Source organism: Sceloporus undulatus, chromosome 2, assembly GCF_019175285.1.
Source record: "Sceloporus undulatus isolate JIND9_A2432 ecotype Alabama chromosome 2, SceUnd_v1.1, whole genome shotgun sequence".
Lineage (NCBI taxonomy): Eukaryota > Metazoa > Chordata > Lepidosauria > Squamata > Phrynosomatidae > Sceloporus > Sceloporus undulatus.
Window position 1 is genome coordinate 71,914,506 of NC_056523.1, and position 20,269 is coordinate 71,934,774.

The 20,269-nt window shown below is 46.5% G+C and overlaps 1 protein-coding gene across 3 annotated transcripts in view; it reads left to right on the top strand.

The window, feature by feature from the left end:
- Positions 1-3,551: 3,551 nt before the first annotated feature.
- Positions 3,552-20,269, top strand: part of DNAH1 (dynein axonemal heavy chain 1) — a 234,667-nt gene continuing 217,949 nt past the window's right edge. For 2 of the 3 annotated variants that reach the window (XM_042449836.1, XM_042449837.1), the window contains exons 1-3: positions 3,552-3,591; positions 15,849-16,113; positions 16,913-16,985. In XM_042449836.1, the coding sequence (XP_042305770.1) occupies positions 15,904-16,113; positions 16,913-16,985 (283 nt within the window). In that variant the 5' untranslated portion in view covers positions 3,552-3,591; positions 15,849-15,903. Of the gene's footprint in view, positions 3,592-15,848; positions 16,114-16,912; positions 16,986-19,319; positions 19,419-20,269 lie in introns of those variants that run through there. The other variant, XM_042449839.1, reaches the window with a different exon arrangement.

Here is a 20,269-nt window from a genome sequence, read left to right on the forward strand (position 1 = left end):
TTTATAAACCGCTATTCCATGTTGATCATAGTGGTGTACAGGTAAAAATTGCAATATCAAATACAAAATACAAGATAAAAATTGCAATACATAAATAAAACTTCAATAAAAACATTTCAAAATACAGATTAAAACCATACATCATATCCATACATCAAATCCAGGCCAGCTAAATGTGTTCGATAATGCTGTACATATAGGGGGGGAGTCATATATCATCAAGGAGCATCGGGGAAGGCTTGCCGAAACAGGAAGGTCTTTAAGTCTCTTTTTAAAGAGATCCAGGGAGGTGGCGGAGCGGAGTTCCTCAGGAAGGGTGTTACAGATCCCAGGGGCTGAAATAGAAAAGGCTCTTTGTGAGGTTGATACATATCTCGTTATCGGGATCCTCAACAGATTCTTCCCGGACGACCTGAGTGTGCGGGGCAGACTATATGGGGAGAGGCGGTCCTCCAAGTACCCTGGGCCCAAAGCCATTTAGGGCTTTATAGGTTATAACCAAGACCTTGTATTGTGCCCGGAAGCGAACAGGCAGCCAATGGAGATCATGCAGAATCGGTTATATGGTCAGCCCTGGGACATCCAGTGACCAGCCTAGCTGCCATATTCTGCACTAGCTGAAGCTTCCGGGTTTGGTAGAAGGGTTGCCCCATGTAGAGCGCATTACAGAAATCCAACCGAGAGGTTACAAGAGCATGTGCCACTGTTTCAAGGTCCTCACGGCCTAGGTAGGGTTGCAGCTGGAGTATCAGCCGAAGCTGGTAACAGGTGCTTCTGACCGTCGCATCCACCTGAGAAGTCAGCTGGAGCGACGAGTCCAAAAGCACCCCCAGACTGCAAACTGAGTCCTTCAGGGGGAGCGTGACCCCATTCAGGACAGGTGGACAAATTTCACCACCTGGACCGGGCGAGCTTATCACTAGTAATTCCGTTTTCTCTGGATTCAAGCTGATTTTGTTTTTCCACATGCCTTCAAGTAGTTTACAACTTATGGTGACCCTAAGCCAATCCTATCAGGGTTTTCTGAGGCTGAGAGTGTGACCCAGTGGGTTTCCATGGCTGACTGGGGAACTGAACTCTGATGTCCAGAGGCTCTAACCACTATACCACACTGGCTCTCACTGTAACCAGCAGTGTATCTAAAGAAACCTCAAGCTAGTTGCTTGCTGAGGGATGTAATGGAACTTTCCCCTCCACCTCTTCTATTAAGTAAGAGAGTTTTTCAGTCAGATCAAGAAGCCAATACCATTTTTGCTGCATCTAAAGGAGAATTTTGCCCTAGGACTTCGAAGGAAGGGCAAAGGAGCTTCCAGAAAATCCAAACATCATGCTTGAGGTCGGGTTATCACCTCTTAAGTGGCCCCAGGCATTGCTACTTTTCAAAGTTTGCACAGCGGGGAGAAAGGAACAGATTGGTATTTTTATACTCATCCTCCAAGCTGAAGAAAAATACAATATACCAGACTGTCTCTAAGAAAAGTAGCAGGGGCCATCTCAATAGGACAAGGGCAGCTGAGCTTCTTTCCTCTGCATTGCTGTTTTGTTTTGAAATATTGGATTCTTGGTCTTTGGTTTAATTAGCAAAGTCTTAAAAATTAAATAAATAGATGTTGAGTAAATTCTTTTTGGGCCCTATTTTATTTCCCCGTACTCTGGAAAGATGCTGCCAATTTCACAATTGTCAAGAACTAGCATGAGTGCATCCTCCTGTGCATCTGACAGATGGGCATGCTTTTGATCAGGATACTAAGCAGGAGTTTATTTTAATTGGTGAATAGATTTTGGTGATTACAGAGAACTTCAGTGAAGGACCAGTAACTGTACCAGCTGCACAGCAGTAAAGATACAGGTCCGTTGTGGGTAGGTGTATTGCTCACTTCCCCCACACAGCTGTCAATGGAATACAGCCCTGTCCTATAGCAGCATCTGTTGTTTCCATTGTGGGCAGAGTTTGCCAATCATCTATATACCATGCTTGGTCTACTTCCCACTGTGCATGTCCTTTTTGGGCATATGCTGTTGAGGTAGCTATGCAGACTGTGTCAGCTTCAAACATAAAATAGATATATTTATTTTTGAGTATCACACACACACACACACACATTAAGAACTGACAGGAACTTGAAAAATGACCAACCCAAAATGAAATGAGAGAATGCCAGATGACACTCCCAGGTTGGATAGCAATCTATTGGAGTAGAGCAGGGGAGAACTATGAGTAGTGCTGTGGCTAATGGCACAACTAGACTCAAGCCAAAAGGATGTTCACATGTTGTCATGCTCAAAAGCAAAAGAAAAGTTCAAAGCTTCATAATACTTATTATAGGAACATGGAATGTGAGAAGCATGAATCAGGGAAAGCTAAACATAGTATATCATTGAATACTAAAGTTAGAATTGTCCATGCCATCATATTTCCCATTTCTATATATGATTGTGAAAACTGGACAGTGAAGAAAGCTAATAAGAAGAAAATCAATGAGTTTGAAATGTGCTGCTGAAGAAGAATTCTATGGATACCATGGACTGCTAAAAAGACAAACAAATGGGTCCTAGAACAAATTAAGTCTGCATTCTTCCTAGACAACAAGATGACTAAAATGAGACTACCATACTTTGGACATTTAATGAGAAGACGTGTTGTTGTTGTTGTTGCTGTTATGTGCCTTCAAGTTATTTCTGTGTCTGGTGACCCTGTCATAAGGTTTTCTTTCCAAGATTCCTTCAGAGGAGGTTTGCCATTGCTATCCTCTGAGGTTGAGAGATTGTGACTTGCCCAAGGTCGCCCAGTGGGTTCTGCGGCTGAGCAGGGATTTGAACTCTGGTTTCCAGAGTCACAGTCCAACGCTTAAAGCACTAGGCTATGCTGGCTTTCATGAGAAGATATGACTCACTAGAAAACACAACAACGCTTGGTAAGGTAGAGGGCAGTAGAAAAAGAGGAAGGTGTGTTCCAAATGGGTAGACTCAGTCAAGGAAGCTATAGCCCTGAGTCTGCAAGACCTGAACAGGGCTGTTGATGACAGGGTGATTTGCAGGTCTCTCATTCATGGGTTCTCCATGAGTCAAAGTCATCTTGACAACATTTACGGTAATGACTACAACAAGTAGCCAAACTAGTGAGTGTGTGTTCAGCAGCTATGTGGATGTCTGACATGGATGTGCTAACATTCAGCCATTGGATGAACCTACTTGATATTGCTGAATATTTATGAATACATGTTGAGTCTCCCTTATCTGAAATGTTCAGAACCAAAAGTGTTTTGGAGTTCTGAGTTTTTTGGAGTTTGGAATATTTGCATATACTTAATGAGATATCTTGTAGATGGGACCCAGGCTTAAACATGAAATTCATTTTTGTTTTGTACATGTCTTACACACGTAGCCTGAAGATAGTTTTATACACAATATTTTTAATAATTTTGGGCATGAAACAAAGTTGTATACATTGAGCCATCAGAAAGCAAGTGTGCCTCTCTCTAATCCGTCTGCATGGAGAATTCTGGATTTTGGAATATTTTGTATTTTGGAATTCTAGATAAGAGAAACTCAACCTGTATTCTGTCAGAAGATGGAAAGGAGTCCAGTGAGGTGAGGACTGCGTTTGTTTCCAATATGAATACAGAGGTATTTGCATCATTTTTAAGTGAACTTGATAGACTGAATTTAGAATTAAATAGATTAATAAATATATGTGAAATTCTAAAAGTCAAAACCTTTACAAACTAAATTTAAAAGGAGTTTTGTCATATTCTCAAAGATGGTGTAAAATAGCACTTATGTGTTTCTTTTGGATTTTTTTACTTGAAATAAAAGGTATTGAACTCAAGACTGCCAAGGTGTAAGGTCAGCACAGTTGCTTCATGACCTTTCCTACCCCCTCAACAGGACACTGAACAGATATGAGGGGAGGAAGACACAGCAGGGTAATTTTACATTAGTGGTGTTTTATAGTAGCAGCTCAGCAGGCATAAAAGGTCCAGCTATGATTCCTCAGGAGGTCTTAGATTTCAGCTGATAGCAGCCAGTCATGCTGCACAGCAAAAATAGCTATAGCCAAAACATAAAATAGCTAATAAAAATAAAATGTGACAAACTCATTCTTTAGCTTTTGTAAGTTAGTAAAACGGACAATAGCTAGGGGTTACTGAAGGTAAGAGGAGGGAAGTTGATGGACTAAAAATCAAGTTGCTCACCCATTCCATTACGTAATACTTTAAAAAAAATGCTTATTGATAATATATGTGTTTTTCACATGGTAGCTCTCAATGCTGTCCTGCCTAAGAGACTTCTTAGGTCTATGCTTTCAGAAATTTTCCAGCACTCACTGGGTGTTTCATTCAATTATTGTTTCACAGCTCTGTAACTATCTTATTGTTGTTATGTGTCTTCAAGTTGTTTTTGACTTATGGTGACCCTAAGGCAAACCTATTACAGGATTTTCTTGTTAAGATTTGTGCTCCTCCAAGGCTAAGAATGTGCGACTTACCCAAGGTCACCCAGTGATTTTCCATGGCCAAGTGGAGATTTGAACTCTGGTCTCCACAGTCATAATCCAATGCACAAATTGCTACACTTTGTTGGCTCCACTATGTGTTTGTGTGCGCGCACTTATGCACACACACCTTCAAGTCGTCTGCCCATTTTTGGTGACCCCATGAATTTATAGGGTTTTCTTAGGCAAGGAATATTCAGGAGTTGTTGCCAGTTTCTTTCTCTAAAACAGCTCCACTGTAGCTATTTATTATTGCTTTAATATATGTTTACTCCTCTCAGCATGCTCACATTATGAATTGCTGTATACATATCCTTTGCCATGTAAGGGCAATTCCAGGAGTTATGAATTTCCTGAAAGGCAGATGCTTCCACAGAAAAAGCTCTCTCATGTTTCCTGTAAATCATGATGTGTGATGGTTATTCATGTGGCTGCGTCATTGTGTGTAGATATCATAGGAAACAATCTTGATCCGTTTCAAACTGACTTCAGGTGAGGATATGGAGACTGCCATGGTCCCCTTGGTTGATGATCTCCGTCTGTGCATTGACAGGGGAAGTGTGACCCTGTTGGTGCTCTTGGACCTCTCAGTGGCCTACGATACTGTAGACCATGGTATCCTTCTGGAGCACCTGAGGGAATTGGGAATCGGAGGTACTGCTCTACAGTGGTTCCAGTCCTATCTCTCGGGCAAGTTCCAGATGGTGTCGCTTGGCGACAGTTGTTTGGTCAAGAGGGAGCTAAAATCGGGCGTCCCTCAGTGTGCAATACTATCACCAGTGCTATTCAACATTTACACGAAGCCGCTGGGTGAGATCATCCTGAGACATGGGCCGGGGTGTTATCAGTACGCTGATGACATCCAAATTTGTTTCTCCATGTCTTGGACTGCTTCAGTGACCAAGGAAGGTATCTCCCTTCTGAATGACTGTCTGAAGTCAGTAATGGATTGGATTAGGGAAAATAGACTTAAATTGAATACAAATAAACGGAGGTACTCACTATAGGCAACCCCAATCCGGGTATGGTGATAAGCTCTCCAGTTCTGGATGGGGTCACGCTTCTCCTAAATGACTGTGTTTGTAGCATGGGTGTGCTCCTGGACTTGTCGCTTCAGCTGTCATCCCAGGTGGATGTGACAGCCAGGAGTGCACATTATCGGCTTCGGCTGATTCTCCAGCTACGAACCTTCCTGGAACGGGAAAACCTAGAAATGGTTGTACATTCATTGGTAACCTCTCATCTCGATTTCTGCAATGCGCTCTACATGGGGCAACCCTCATGCCACGTTCGGAAGCTGCAATTGGTCCAAAATATGGCAGCCAGATTGGTGACAAGGAGTTCCAAATTTGATTCTATTACACCTATCTTAAAATCCCTGCACTGGCTGCCCATTAGCTTCTGGGCACAGTATAAAGTCTTGGTTATTACCTATAAAGCCCTGCATGGCTTGGGCCCAGCTTATCTGAGGGAATGCCTCCTCTCATACAATCCTTCCCACACTCTCAGGTGGGTTACATACTGCCATTTGGGACGTCCTCAGGACGTCCCAGTTTAAAAAAGGGGCATCTCTTCTAGACGCCCCTACCCCTGTTACGGACTCTGTCCGTAACAAATGGTGGCAGCCGTTCCACACGGCCGCTGCCATGTTGACGTAGCGGACGCTGTGCGTCCGCACGTCGCGCAGCACTTATGATGTCGCGAGGGCGCCATTGGCACCTCGCGGTGTCATAACTGCGACGCGAGAAGAAGCTCCATTTTGGAGCTTTTTTGCTCCGCACGGGAGCAGCGCGGTTTGGCTGCTGCAGCTCCCTCTCAGAGCGAACAGCAGCGCCGGCAGACCGCCGCAAAGCGGCGGTCTGTAACGGACCTCAGATCCTTTGGGAAGAACATACAGCAGTTAGAGAGAACTAGACTGAAGACGACTTCCCATAGGACGTTCTCTGTTGCTGCTCCAAAAATGACCTGCCGGATGAGATCCGCCATCTAACATCTTTGGAGGCCTTTAAGAAGGCAATAAAAATGGATCTCTTCTGGCAGACCTTCCCAAACTGATCTCCTCAGAATTTTCACTTTCCATTTGTTTAGCTGTACCCACTGGACTTTGATCTCGATGTATTTTATTAACCATTTTATTGGAAATTGTTTTTAATGGTATTTTAGAGTGGGAGGGAGATTGGGGAACTAGGATCTAATATGTCCTGTTATGCTTTTATCTATTGATACTCATGTTTGATTTTATTGTTTTTGTTTGTTGTTACCCGCCTTGATCCAATATAGGGAGAGGCAGGATACTACTACTACTAATAATAATAACTATCCCTTAAACCAATGACTTTTGTTTGCATTTGGGACTTTTTTTATTCTACAAGTTTTACTGTGACTCCCATTTTCTCCCTGAGAGTTTGTCCTCTAACATTCATATCCTTGTGTTTAGAGCTTCCTTTTGGAAAGATGTTTAAGCTGTTATCTCCACCCTCTGAAAGATTTAGTTTAACATCATCTTGATCAGATTTGCAATGCTGCTACTGAAGACATTCTTCCCAGTCTTTGTGAGATGCATGCAGCCTATCTATAGCCAGTAGTCCTCTGTCTAAGAAGTGAAGATCATGGTCATAGAAGTCAAACTTCTCCCATCTACACCATTTACATAGCCAGTCAGTCACTTTTAGTATCTTCCTGTCCCTGTATAGACCTCTATGCTTCACTGGCAGAATTGATGAGGATGCTACCTTTGTGTCAGGGTCCAAGGAGTGGGTAGTCTGGATTCAGAGGTGGACTGCTGGGGCTAGGATTGCAAATGGTGAATTTATTTTAGAGAGTCCAATGGGACAGAGACCGATGGTAGAGTCAGGAAGCAAATCAGAGCTAAACACAGCAAGGTAGACTTCCAGGAGTCCAAAGTGCAGGAGGTAGAGGCAGACTAAGGTACAGCAGGGGTTACCAAGACAAGGCAAAATGCAACCAGAACAGCTACTAGGAGAACAAGAAACCATGTTGCTGTGGCAAGGGTGGAGAGGCCAATGTAAATGGTTGTACCTTCAGCTGCTCCAGCTGCCTATCATGAGTACAGCTGGCTCTGCCTATTGGCTTAGCTCTGATCCTTCCAGGACTGCCTGGCAGCTCAGGCCGGATCCTGCAATGTTGTGTAGGGATTTCTTCTGTCTAAAATTTGCTCATGGTTGATTTGCATAGAAGGCAGCTTTCCTTTGCAGAAACCAGCACTTTCTGCACAGAAGTATTATTTTCTCATGCAGAAAAATGTTAAAATGCTGTTTCTTGCACAGAAAATGCTGTATTCTGTACAAAACAACCACGTGCGAATTTGGTACAGAATAAGTCTTGAATTGTAAATAGCCACCATGTGGTTTTCAAAGTCCCCCTTGCAATAGGAAGAAGAGTGCTGAAATTATCTGTTGCAACCTTCAAGAAGAAACTTAGTGAAGAATTACATCCTTATGAGAATTAGACTGAGCATTTTAGCCCTCAGATTGTCTAGATAGTCAGGTTGCTTGCTGAGTAAAGCAGAAATTCATGCATGATTGCCCTATTTCTATTTCATAAAAATTAGATCACTACCAAAATAACATTATTGTGATACTGGCAGTGCTATCATTCCGCTACAACAGGAAGTTACTATTTTTCAAGGGGAAGGGAATTGCCTACTCCTTCTGTCTTTCTGTGTACAGAAAGCAAAGACATGGGAATTCTAGCACTGGGGAAGCCTTCACATCTTTGTGGGGAAAATGGAATGACAAAACACACACAAAATGTCAAGAAATTATTGACCTTTCTAAAAATTAAAAGTCTATGAAAACTGACCCATTGTAAGAGTACAGGCAGCACAATGGATGTTAGGTCATGAGTAAAGAGTTTTGTGAGGAGTCATTTTATAATTATTTTAATTCAATTTCTTAGAGTATAGTGTATAATGTGGCAGCTACTTGGGAAAGAATCAACTTGCTGAGCCGGCACATAATACATTATATTGACCCTTCTAAGGTATGTAGATTTTGCTCATGCCTAGATTTTTATTGCCATTTCACCTTCTAATTACAATACAACATCTGCTCAGTCACTGATCACCAAGTCTTATTTGCTGATGCCATCCTGCTATGGTGCAGCCAGCCATGTGTGCAGGCTGCAGCCAATCCAAAAAGATGTTGCTCTGTGAGGTTAAGTTGGGCACAGAAAGAATAGCTTTGGGGGCTAAATTTTGCACAACAAAAGGCTGCATTAGCCCCTTGCCAGAATGCTGAGGGCAGCACTTAATTAACACCATCATTTACATAAGTATCCTTATCTAGCTCAGATACCCAGGCTCATAATAATTGCTTGGGCTTGCATTTAACCTGACAGCTGAAAAGCAAATGAGATGAGATCACCCAAGAAAAACAAAAGCACAATCAGGCAACTGAACAAAAAGTCTTCTCAGGCCAATTTCGTTCTTAATTCTAATGACAAAAACGCTGAAATTGAACATGTAATGTTTCTATTGAGGGGATTATAAAAAAACATCTTTATCTTAATATTTGAGTTTTTTATTTTTTTGTGTGTGGTTTTGCATGGTTCTGTTGATTTTGTCTTAAGATATATCTGCCTATGTTGGGATGTGATTTATTGTGGAACAGGTTTTTGTCATGTTTAATATTTTTTCATGTAATTAATGATTTATTGCCATTACTTAATGCATTTTGACAAACTACGATTGTGAGAAGAAATCTGGTTGGCTATTGTTGAAGACAGATGGACTAGATGATCAGCTGTAGACAGCTTTTAAAAAGAAGAATGGAGCATGTAGTATGTAGGTTGGGGTGATCACCAGTCAGGATGGTATAACAACGCAAGTGGGCTGGAACTGTCATGAAACATGAGTGTGATGGTTTGCAGCCTGGCATGCTAATGGGAGCCACTTGGATATGGCCACATTAAAGGATTGTTCTACTGTTCATGTATGCTTGAGTTTTTTGCTTAGATCAGGGGTAGGCAACCTTTTTCAGCTGGGGGCCGGGTAGCTGTCCCTCAGACAACTGGGGGGCCGAAGCCGGGGGGTGGAGCTTCCACCACCGGGGGAGGGGCCACGTGCCAGGGGTGGAGCCTCCACCCTCCGGGGTGGAGCTTCCACCCCAGGGCGGAGTTCCCACCCCGGGGCGGAGCTCCCACCCACGGGGGCGGAGCTTCCGCCCCCGGGGCCAGGCCACCTCCTCTTTGCCGGCCCCTGACGGGGCCCCAGGCCCCATCAGAGGCCGGGAAAGAGCCAGCGGGGACCGCCAGCGCTGGAGGCCTCCCCATCTTTGCCGGCTCCTGACGCCAGAGGCCCGCTGCCGCCGCAGGAGCCCTCCAGGAGGGCCCCAGCGACGGCAACTGGCCTCCCTGCTGCGCCGTGAGCCCTCCTGTAGCCCCAGCGAAGCAACAGGCCTCCCAGGGTGCCGCTGCCGCAGCCGCTGGACCTCCTGGAGGACCCCACGGAAGGCAAGTGCGCGGTGAGAGCCGCTGCCAATCACAAGAGCCCTCCTGGAGGCCCCAGTGAAGGCAACGGGCCTCCCAGGGGCCGCTGCCCGCCGCGGGAGCCCTCCTGGAGGCCCCAGCGAAGGCAACAGGCCTCTGAGAGGCCCGTGTGCCATCACAAGAACCTTCCTGGAGGGCCCCAGCAACGGCAACGGGCCTCCCAGGGGCCCGCTGCCGCCACTGGAGCCCTCCTGGAGGCCCAGCGAAGGCAACGGGCCCCCAGGGGCCCGCTGCTTGCCGCTGGAGCCCTCCTGGAGGCCCAGCGAAGGAAACCGGCCTCCCAGGGGCCCGCTGCGGCCCCTGGAGCCCACCTGGAGGCCCCTCCACCCCAGCGACGCAACGGGCCTCCCAGGGGCCGCTGCTCCGCCACTGGAGCCTTCCTGGGAGGACCCCAGCGATGGCAACAGGCCTCTGAAGGCCCGTGGCCATCACAAGAGCCCTCCTGAGGGCCCCAGCGATGGCAATGGCCCTCCCAGGGGCCCGCTGCCGGCCACTGGAGCCCTCTGGAGGCCCCAGCGAAGGCAACGGGCCTCCCGGGGCCCACCTCCGCCGGCTGGCCCTCCTGGAGGCTCAGCGAAGGCAACGGCCTCCAGGCCCGCTCGAATCCTGGAGCCCACTGGAGGGCCCAGCGATGGCAACGGCCCTCCCAGGGGCCCGCGGCCGCTGCTGGAGCCCTCCTGGAGGACCCCAGCGAAGGCAACGGGCCTCTGAGAGGCCCGCTTCCGTCACAAGAGCCCTACTGGAGGCCCAGTGAAGGCAAACGGGCCTCCCAGGGGCCCGCTGCTGCCGCTGGAGCCCTCCTGGAGGACCCCAGCGAAGGCAATGCTCTCGAGAGGCCCACTGCCTCACAGAAACTTCCTGGAGGGTCCCAGCAACGGCAACGGGCCTCCCAGGGGCCCGCTGCCGCCACGGGAGCCCTCCTGAGGCCCCACCAAGGCAACGGGCCCCCAGGGGCCCCGCTGCCAGCCGCTGAGCCCTCCGGTGGGGACCCCAGCGAAGGAATGCACCCTGAGAGGCCGCTGCCCCCGCAAGAGCCCTCTTGGAGGGCCCCAGCGACGGCAGTGGACCTCCCAGGGCCCGCTGCCACCCGGCTGGAGCCCTCCTGGAGGACCCCAGCGAAGGCAACAGGCCCTGAGAGGCCCGTGCCGTCACAAGAACCTTCCTGGATGCCCCAACGGCAACGGGCCCCAGGGGCCTCGCCCGCCACTGGAGCCCTCCGTGGAGGCCCCAGCGAAGGCAACGGGCCTCCCAGGGGCCCGCTGCTCCGCTGGAGCCCTCCTGGAGGCCCCATGCGAAGGCAACCGGCCTCCAGGGCCCGCTGCTGCCCTGGAGCCCACTGGAGGGCCCAGCGACGGCAACGGGCCTCCCAGGGGCCCGCTGCCGCCACTGAGCCCTCCTGAGGACCCCAGCGAAGGCAACAGGCTCTGAGAGGCCCGTTGCCATCACAAGAGCCCTCCTGGAGGGCCCCAGCGATGGCAATGGGCCTCCCAGGGGCCCGCTGCCGCCACTGGAGCCCTCCTGGAGGCCCAGCGAAGGCAACGGCCCCAGGTGGCCCGTGCTGCCGCCGCTGACCTCCTGGAGGCTCCAGCGAGGCAACAGGCCTCCCAGGGGCCCTGCTGCAATCTGGAGCCCACCTGAGGGCCCCAGCGATGGCAATGGGCCTCCACAGGCCCGCTGCCGCTGCTGGAGCCCTCCTGGAGGACCCCAGCGAAGGCAACGGGCCTCTGAGAGGCCCGCTGCCGTCACAGAGCCCTACTGAGGCCCCAGTGAAGGCAACGGGCCTCCCAGGGGCCCGCGCTGCCGCTGAGCCCTCCTGGAGGACCCCAGCGAAGGCAATGCGCCTCTGAGAGGCCCACTGCCGTCACAAGAACCTCCTGGAGGGTCCCAGCAACGGCAACGGGCTCCCAGGGGCCCGCTGCCGCCAACTGGAGCCCTCCTGGAGCCCCAGCCAGGCAACGGCCTCGCAGGTGGCCCGCTGCCGCGCTGGAGCCCTCCTGGAGACGCCCAGCGAAGGCAATGCACCTCTAAGGCCCCTCTGCCCACCGCAAGAGCCCTCTTGGAGGGCCCCATGGACGGCAGTGGACCTCCAGGGGCCCGCTGCCACCGCTGGAGACCCTCCTGGAGGACCCCAGTGGAGGCAACAGGCCTCTGAGAGGCCCGCTGCCGCCGTCAGAGCCCTGGGCAGCCATTTGGGGGGGGAAATGGCGGGGAAATCTCTCGCGACCCCCGGGAAGGCGCGTGAGATTTCGCCGCCATTTGGGCAAAAATGGCGGCGAAATGTCGCGCGACCCCCAGGAAGGTCCCAAAATGGCGGCGCCCATAGCGGCAAAAGCCGCTACCGGTGGTGCGCGGCGGCAGGAAGAAGCCAGGGGCCGCATAAAGGCCCCGCGGCCACATCCGGCCCGCGGGCAGAGGTTCCGACCCCTGGCTTAGATAATGTTGCAATGGATAAGGCATTCCTCTCATCAGGATTTCTGAAGTCAGTTTTGGTAGGCAGTGACGCCCTCCATTGAGCATACGGGTGTTTCTGTCTGAGAACATTAGTTTGTCTATTTCAATGTTTTCTACTTTGACTTTCTCGAGACTACAGGCAGAGATTTTTCTCACTCATTCTTTAAATGGTAAGCCTTATTAGAGAGGCACATTCTTGTAATCTCATCAGTCTATGTAGGGTTGCCTAGGCCGGCTCCCAGACCCGGAGGGAAACGAGGGCCCGTTGGAATCGTGGCGATTGCTGCGGTTCCAGCACCTCTTCCTCCCCCTGGCTTGGGAGGACGCCAGGCCAGCTCCCAAGCCGGGAGGAGGAACGGGCCGCTTGGAATCGCGGCGATTGCTGCGGTTCCAGCAGCCTCTTCCTCCTCCTGGCTTGGAGGACGCCTAGGCCGGCCCCAAGCCGGAGGAGGAAGCGGGCCGCTTGGAATCGCGGCGATTGCGCGGTTCCAGCAGCCTCTTCCTCCTCCTGGCTTGGAGACGCCTAGGCGCTCCAAGCCGGGAGGAGGAACGAGGGCCACTGGAATCGCGGCGATCACTGCTGTTCCAGCAGCCTCTTCCTCCTCCCCGGCCTCTTCCTCCTCCCATTGCGGAGCCAGACTCCAAGGCCTCGCTGTGGCCTGGGAGGGAGCGTCTCCGCGGCCGGAGCTCCGACCATGGAGAGCGCTCCCAGGCCTCAGCGAGGCCTTGGAGGACCCTGCGGCGCACGGAGGTGGCCGCGGCTGGTGCCGTCCCGGTCTGGGCGCCAAACTGGACCGGGACCAGGATGGCACCGCCCAAACCGGGATTGTCCCGCCTACAGGCGGGATATGGCATCCCTAGTCATATGGCATAGGCCTTACAAGAAGGATACTGTAATATTGTAATTTTTTTGCTAAGAGCGAGGTAAAGGAAGCATAGCTCAGAGTAGATGACACTGTTTTAATGGAGAAGATCCAACGTGGAAACCTGTCATCTCTCACTAAAATGATTCCAAATGGATAGTGAGAAAGAAAGAGTGAGAAAGATTTCTCTTCAAGATCTTTCAGCATGACATCTTGGCTATCTGCTGCCTAAGTAATAATAGACTTGTTGTGTGTCTTCAAGTCATTTCCAATTCATGGCAACCCTAAGGCAAACTTCTTTATTTATTTTATTTATTTGAAGGATTTAAATAATAATAATAATAATAATAATAATAATAATAATAATAATAATAATAATAATTTATTTTTATCCCGCAACCGGGGTGGCATACAACATTAAAATATACATTCCAATAAAAATATGTTCCATATCCTACAATCCCCCCTTAAAATACAATAAAAGTTAATCGTTTAAAACATCTCTTAAAATAATAGCAAACAAACAACAGCAGAGTCAGGGTAAACAGGCTGGGCTTTCTTTTGGTGGCTGAGTATCTATTCGGGAAAGGCCTGCCAGAAGAAATCTGTCTTAACAGCTTTTTAAAAGCTGTTTAGGGTGGTGATATGACGGATCTCATCTGACAGGCCAGTCCATAATTTGGGAGTGGTAGCCGAAAAGGTCCTCTGGGTGGTTGCAGACAAACTAGTTTTTATAGGTTGCAGCAAATTCCTCCCAGAGGACCTAAGTGCATGGGGTGGATTGTATGGAAGGAGGAGGTCCCGAAGATAGGTTGGACTCAAGCCATGTAGGGCTTTAAAGGTAGTAACCAACACTTTGTACTAGGCCTGGAAACTAATTGCCAGCCAGTGAAGTGCTCAGTGTTATGTGGTCTCTTCTCATTGTTCCTGAGACCAGTCTGGCAGCCATATTTTGTACTAGTTGAAGTTTCCGGACCAAGTGCAAGGGAAGACCCATGTAGAACACATTGCAGAAAAAAGGTGGGATGTTACCAGTGCGTGAACCACAGTTTCAAGGTCCCTAACTTCCAGGAAAGGGCACAGCTGGAGTATATCCCGCCTTTCTCCCACAGTGGGATTCACAGGGTTTTCTTGGCAAGATTTGTTCAGAGGAGGTTTGCCATTGTTTTCTCCCGAGGCTGAAAGCATGCGATTTGCCCAAGGTCACCCAGTGGCTGAACTGAGAATCCAGCACTCAAGCCACTATGCCACACTGACCCTCTTGGTCAGTGGTATTCAAACATTTTACTTTTGGGACACCCATTTACATCTGCATACAAACATTGCTCACATAATACGTGAATAAAAATATTTTGTTTATTTTGCATGTTTATTTTCAGTCATGTGTTCATATATATTCATATTTTAACATTTTAGAAAGAAATAACATTGTTCACATTAGAACAGTTTTATTTAAGTAAATTCAGTATTTAACTCAGATAAAAACCTTTGGGAGGAGGAGAAAGGATTTTAGAGTGGGAGGGAGATTGGGGAACTAGGATCTAATATGTCCTGTTATGCTTTTATCTATTGATACTCATGTTTGATTTTATTGTTTTTGTTTGTTGTTACCCGCCTTGATCCAATATAGGGAGAGGCAGGATACTACTACTACTACTACTACTAATAATAATAATAATAACTATCCCTTAAACCAATGACTTTTGTTTGCATTTGGTATTTAACTCAGATAAAAACCTTTGGGAGGAGGAGAAAGGATCAGGGCCTCCAAGTCTCCCCCCTTCGGAGCCTTATTTGAGAACCATTGGACTAGATGGCCCAGTCCTCTAAAATGTAGCTTTATAGCTTCAGTGCCTTAAGCCTCTTGTTCTGGTTTTTTTTTTTTTTAAATATCTTTGCTATTGGTATTGTAGAGGGATATTTATTGACTTGGAACACAATCCCTTTCTCAGTTGTTGCCTACCCATGGGAGCATAGTATAAGTTCACGTTAGCTTAATATGTTCAAATCATATCCATATTTTGCACATTTGCAGTCTCATTTTACCAGTGTAAACAGTGGCTCTGTTTCAACAGCCTTTTTCCAAATACTGGAATCAGCTGTAATAAGAATTTCTTCAGCAGTATACCTGCAGCATTACGGATTAATTCAAACTAGCCCCTCAACACTGGAGACCAGTCATAACAGGTTGCTGGTGTATATACTTTGTATGTAGAAAGTGTCTCTGATATTCCCAGTAGGGATGGGAAGGACATTCTCTGGACCCTGAACAACTGGTGCCAGTCAGTTTAGATAATAGTAATATGGACAAGTGATCTGCTTTAATATAAGGAAGCTTCCTAGGTACCTATCAGGGATCTTGTGGGCAGCTTACAATTCTAGGTTAAGCCTATGGCTTACATGAAATTTCAACCCTCAGAACCTTTTACTGTGGAAATTAGTAATAAACATGCACAAGGCTCTTAATCTCTTCTTCTGAAGGGCTGTAGGTTCTTAGTAAAGATACTAAAAGCAATTTGTTTCCTCTACAGGATGCAAAGGTCTGTTCTGTGATGTCATTTCCCTATCTGTGAGATCAAGAGCAGGATGGATAAAGCCAAGAAGGAACTGACAAACTCTTTGGGGAGGAGCCCCTATCTCCCTTATCCCAGTAGTCCAGTATCAGACTCCTCCCCAGGACCCAGTTCATCCCCATCAGATAGTCCCAGCAGAACAAGCAGAAAAAAGTACCCAGTGATGAAAGAACGGGGATTTTACTCCGATGTCCTCGCACCAGGAGCTGCAGATCTTTTAGAGGTAAGTGTTTAGATTCCATGCTATGAAAGAAAACCCCTTGCTTCTCTGTCTCTTATTGGTCTGCAAATAGATCCTGTGTAAATAATATTTTCTAATGTAAAAACTAAATGGATTTTAAAAATACAGTATATATTAGTGATAAGCTCCTATCTCATCAATACAGAACAGCTTTTTTCTAACTCCACTTCCACGTCTCTCCTTTGCTCACAAGGCTTTTCATCATAGGCAGCAGCAAGTAGATATGTTGTTGTGTTTCCAATCCTCATCTAATAAATGTTAGAGTTATGGGCAATGAATATTGATGATGTTAATGAACGTAGCAGTTCCAATTCTCAAGTGTTTTTATAAATAAGATGGCATGACTTTGTCATTGGTAGGGTTTTTGATTCAGTTTGTTATAGCTACTAGAATGGGAGGAAAGGCCTGAGATCTCTAAAAAGGGGGCAAAAATTACTTTGTAATGCTAAGGATATGAGAAGACACATCACTCCATGGTTACTGAAACCTCAAGGGCTTTTAGTATTCCTATGCCTTGCTAGTAATATATTTTATCTCAGGCTGCAGAAACTTGAAATTTGTCATCATGTAATTAATGCTGAGATTCTCATAGAGTTGCATAAAGCTCTGGATGTAACTTTTCCTTTGCTGTCTTGTTGCTGTCATGTAAACACCTAGATCTCCAAATAATACTGCAATTACTGCTTTGTGTTTAATTCATATATAGCAACATCTGTTTGCACATAGATGTTTTCATATTTTTTTGGTGTCTCCTTGAAATGCTTCTTGTATTTAATTTCAGGATGTGTGTGCTGGTCCCAGTGTCTATAAGGATTTACTGAAACAGTCAGAACTTGAGAAGCACACTCCAAAAGGTAACAATACAGGCGAGGGCACTATTCAGTATCTTTCTTTCCATAGAGGAAGGGAGAAAGTTGAATTCATGAAATCAAAAAACTGAAAAATGTAATTGATCATTGACAGTACAAAGTGCAGCAAAGCAGTCAAATAGAAGAAGGGCCAAATGAACACCTGTGGATTTACAGACAGAAACAGATTTGAAGTATTGAGCATAATCAACCAGGAACCTGAGGAACTGTGGACAGAAGTCAAAGACATAATTAAGGATGAATGCAAGAAAACACTAACAGTGGCCAAAAAGAAAGATAAGAAACAATTGATGACAGATGAAAGACTTCATGCAATAAAAGAAGAAAAGCAAAAGGAAAGGGAGATAGGAGCCTGAGCCAGAAGTATGAACACAGCTGTCCAACGTCTGACACAGAGGGATAAGGAGAAATACTACAATGACGAATGCAGAGAAATAGAAGAAAACAACAAAAAGGGAACAACGACAGATCTCTATCAAAAAAAATCTGAGAAATTAAACCCAAGTTCAAACTGAGGGCAGGGATGCTCTATGGACAACCCCCCCCCCCCATTATACAGGAAAAAGGAGAAATAAAAAGATGTAGGAGGCAATACACAGAAGAGTTATATAAAATCTGAGAGAATTAATGATATTTGGAATGAGGAGCCATGTGAAGATGAACCCCAAATTCTAAGAAGTGAAGTCAAACCTACAATAAAGGAAATAGGAAAAGATAAATCACCAGGAACAGATGATATCCCAATTGAACTACTACAGTTCCTACAGACAGATGCAACTTTAGTACTAACTGAAATATGCCAACAAATATGGATAACAAAGCGTTAGCCAACAGACTGGAAACACTTGATATACATACCAACCCACAAGAAAGGAGATACAAAAGACTGCAACAACTGTAGGACAATAGCACTAATCTCACATGCAAGTAAAATAATGCTCAAAATTCTGCAGCATAGACTCCAGCCATACATGGAGAGAGAAATTCCAGAGGTGGAAGCAGGATTTAGAAAAGGAAGAGGCACTAGGGACCACATTGCAAACATGTGATGGCTAATGGAGTGCACTAAAGAATTCCAAAGAATCAGTATGTGTTTTATAGACTACAGCAAAGCATTTGATTGTATAAATCATGAAAAGCTATGGCATGCACTCGAAGACATGGGCGTGCCACTACATTTGATAATCCTGATGAGGAATCGGGCCACCATCAGAACAGAATTTGGGGAAACAGAGTGGTTCCCAATAGGAAAAGGGATCAGGCAAGGCTGAATCCTATTACCTTACTTGTTTAATTTATATGCTGAAAACATCATAAGAAAAGCAGAATTAGAATCAGAAAAAGGAGGAGGAAGCAACATTAACAACCTAAGATATACAGACGACACCATAATATTAACAGAAGACATTCAGGAATTCGAACAGTTAATAAGGAAGGTCAAAGATGAAAGTGCAAAGGCAGATCTGATGCTGAACATAAAGCAAATGAAAATAATGACCACAGAAGAAATACACAAATTCAGTCTAGACAATGAGGAAATTGAAATAGTTACCTTATTTAGGATCAAACAATAAGCAGAATGGAGACTGCAGTCAAGAAATAAGAAGTCTAGGAATGGGGAGGGGCAGCTATGAAAGAACTGGAAAAGATACTGAGGATCAAAGACATACAACTGAGCACTAAAATCAGAATTGTTCAGGCCACTGTATTCCCAATTACCATGTATGGATGTGACAGCTGGACAGTGAAGTAAGCAGACAGAAAGAAAACCAACTGATTGCAAATGTGGTGCTGGAGAGAAGAGTACAGTCATCTCTTCTCTTAGGCAGGGGAACCTTTCCGGACTCCCCCCCGTGTAAGGGAAATTCCGTGTACATTTGAGCCCCATCAAAGCCAATGGGGCCTGTGCCCACAGTGGCACATGGTGCGCGTGCCATTACTCTTTCCGGTGCATGGCGCCGCTTCTTCCAGTACAGCTTCCAGCATATGCTGTAAGGCGCGCCTGTGTATGATGCAGGCGTACTGTACTTAGGATACCATGTATCGCCAAGAAGACAAGCGAATGGGTTCTAGAACAGATCAGACCAGGGTTCTCCTTGGAAGCAAAGATGATCAAGCTGAGACTATCATACTTTGGCTACATAATAAGAAGGCACAGCTCACTAGAAAAAACAATAATGCTAGAAATGGTAGAGGGTAGAAGAAAGAGAGGAAGGCCACCAACCAGATGGATAGACTCAATCGGGGGTTATGATCAAGGGCTTGCAGGATGTGGACAGGGTTGCTATGAGTTGGAACCGACTCGAGGGCAGCTAACAACAACAACAAAGATTGCAGCAGCACTGTTTCAGAACAGTGAAGAAGAACCATGCTGAAGGAACAGAGAAAGAGAGGAGAGACAATTAAGAAGACCTGATGGTTTGATTTGTTCAAATATCTTGATTTAAAAGGGAGAAGCTTGAAGTAGTAGTAGTAGTCATAGTTATTGCTACTGTTATTGTTATTATTATTTATTCTTGTCACCATATTGTGGGAGATAGTATAAGTGCAATATTTAAGGTGTTTTACTATTTTTGCATCTAGTGTGCACTTTTTAAAATATGTTGAACTTGATAATCATAGAATCATAGAATAATAGAGTTGGAAGAGACCGCAAGGGCCATGCAGTCCAACCCTCCTGCCATGCAGGAAATCCAAATCAAAGCATTCCCGACAGATGGCCATCCAGCCTCTGTTTAAAGACCTCCAAGGAGGGAGATTCCACTACACTCTGAGTGAGTGTGTTCCACTGTCAGACAGCCCTTACTGTCAGGAAGTTCTTCCTAATGTTGAGATGGAATCTCTTTTGCTGTAGCGTGCATCCATTGTTCCGAGTCCTAGTATCTGGAGTAGGAGAAAACAAGCTTGTTCCCTCCTCAATATGACATCCCTTCAAATATTTAAACAGGGATTTTATATCACCTCTTAACCTTCCCTTCTCCAGGCTAAACATCCCCAGCTCCCTAAGTCGTTCCTCGTAGGGCATGGCTTCCCGACCCTTCACCATTTCAGTTGCTCTCCTTTGGACATGCTCCAGTTTCTCCACATCCTTTTTAAATTGTGGTGGCCAGAACTAGACACAGTATTCCAGGTGGGGCCTGACCAAAGCAGAATATAGTGGTACTGTCACTTCCCTTGATCTAGACACTATACTTTTATTGATGCAGCCTAAAATTGCATTGGCTTTTTTAGCTGCTGCGTCGCACTGTTGACTCATGTTCAACTTGTGG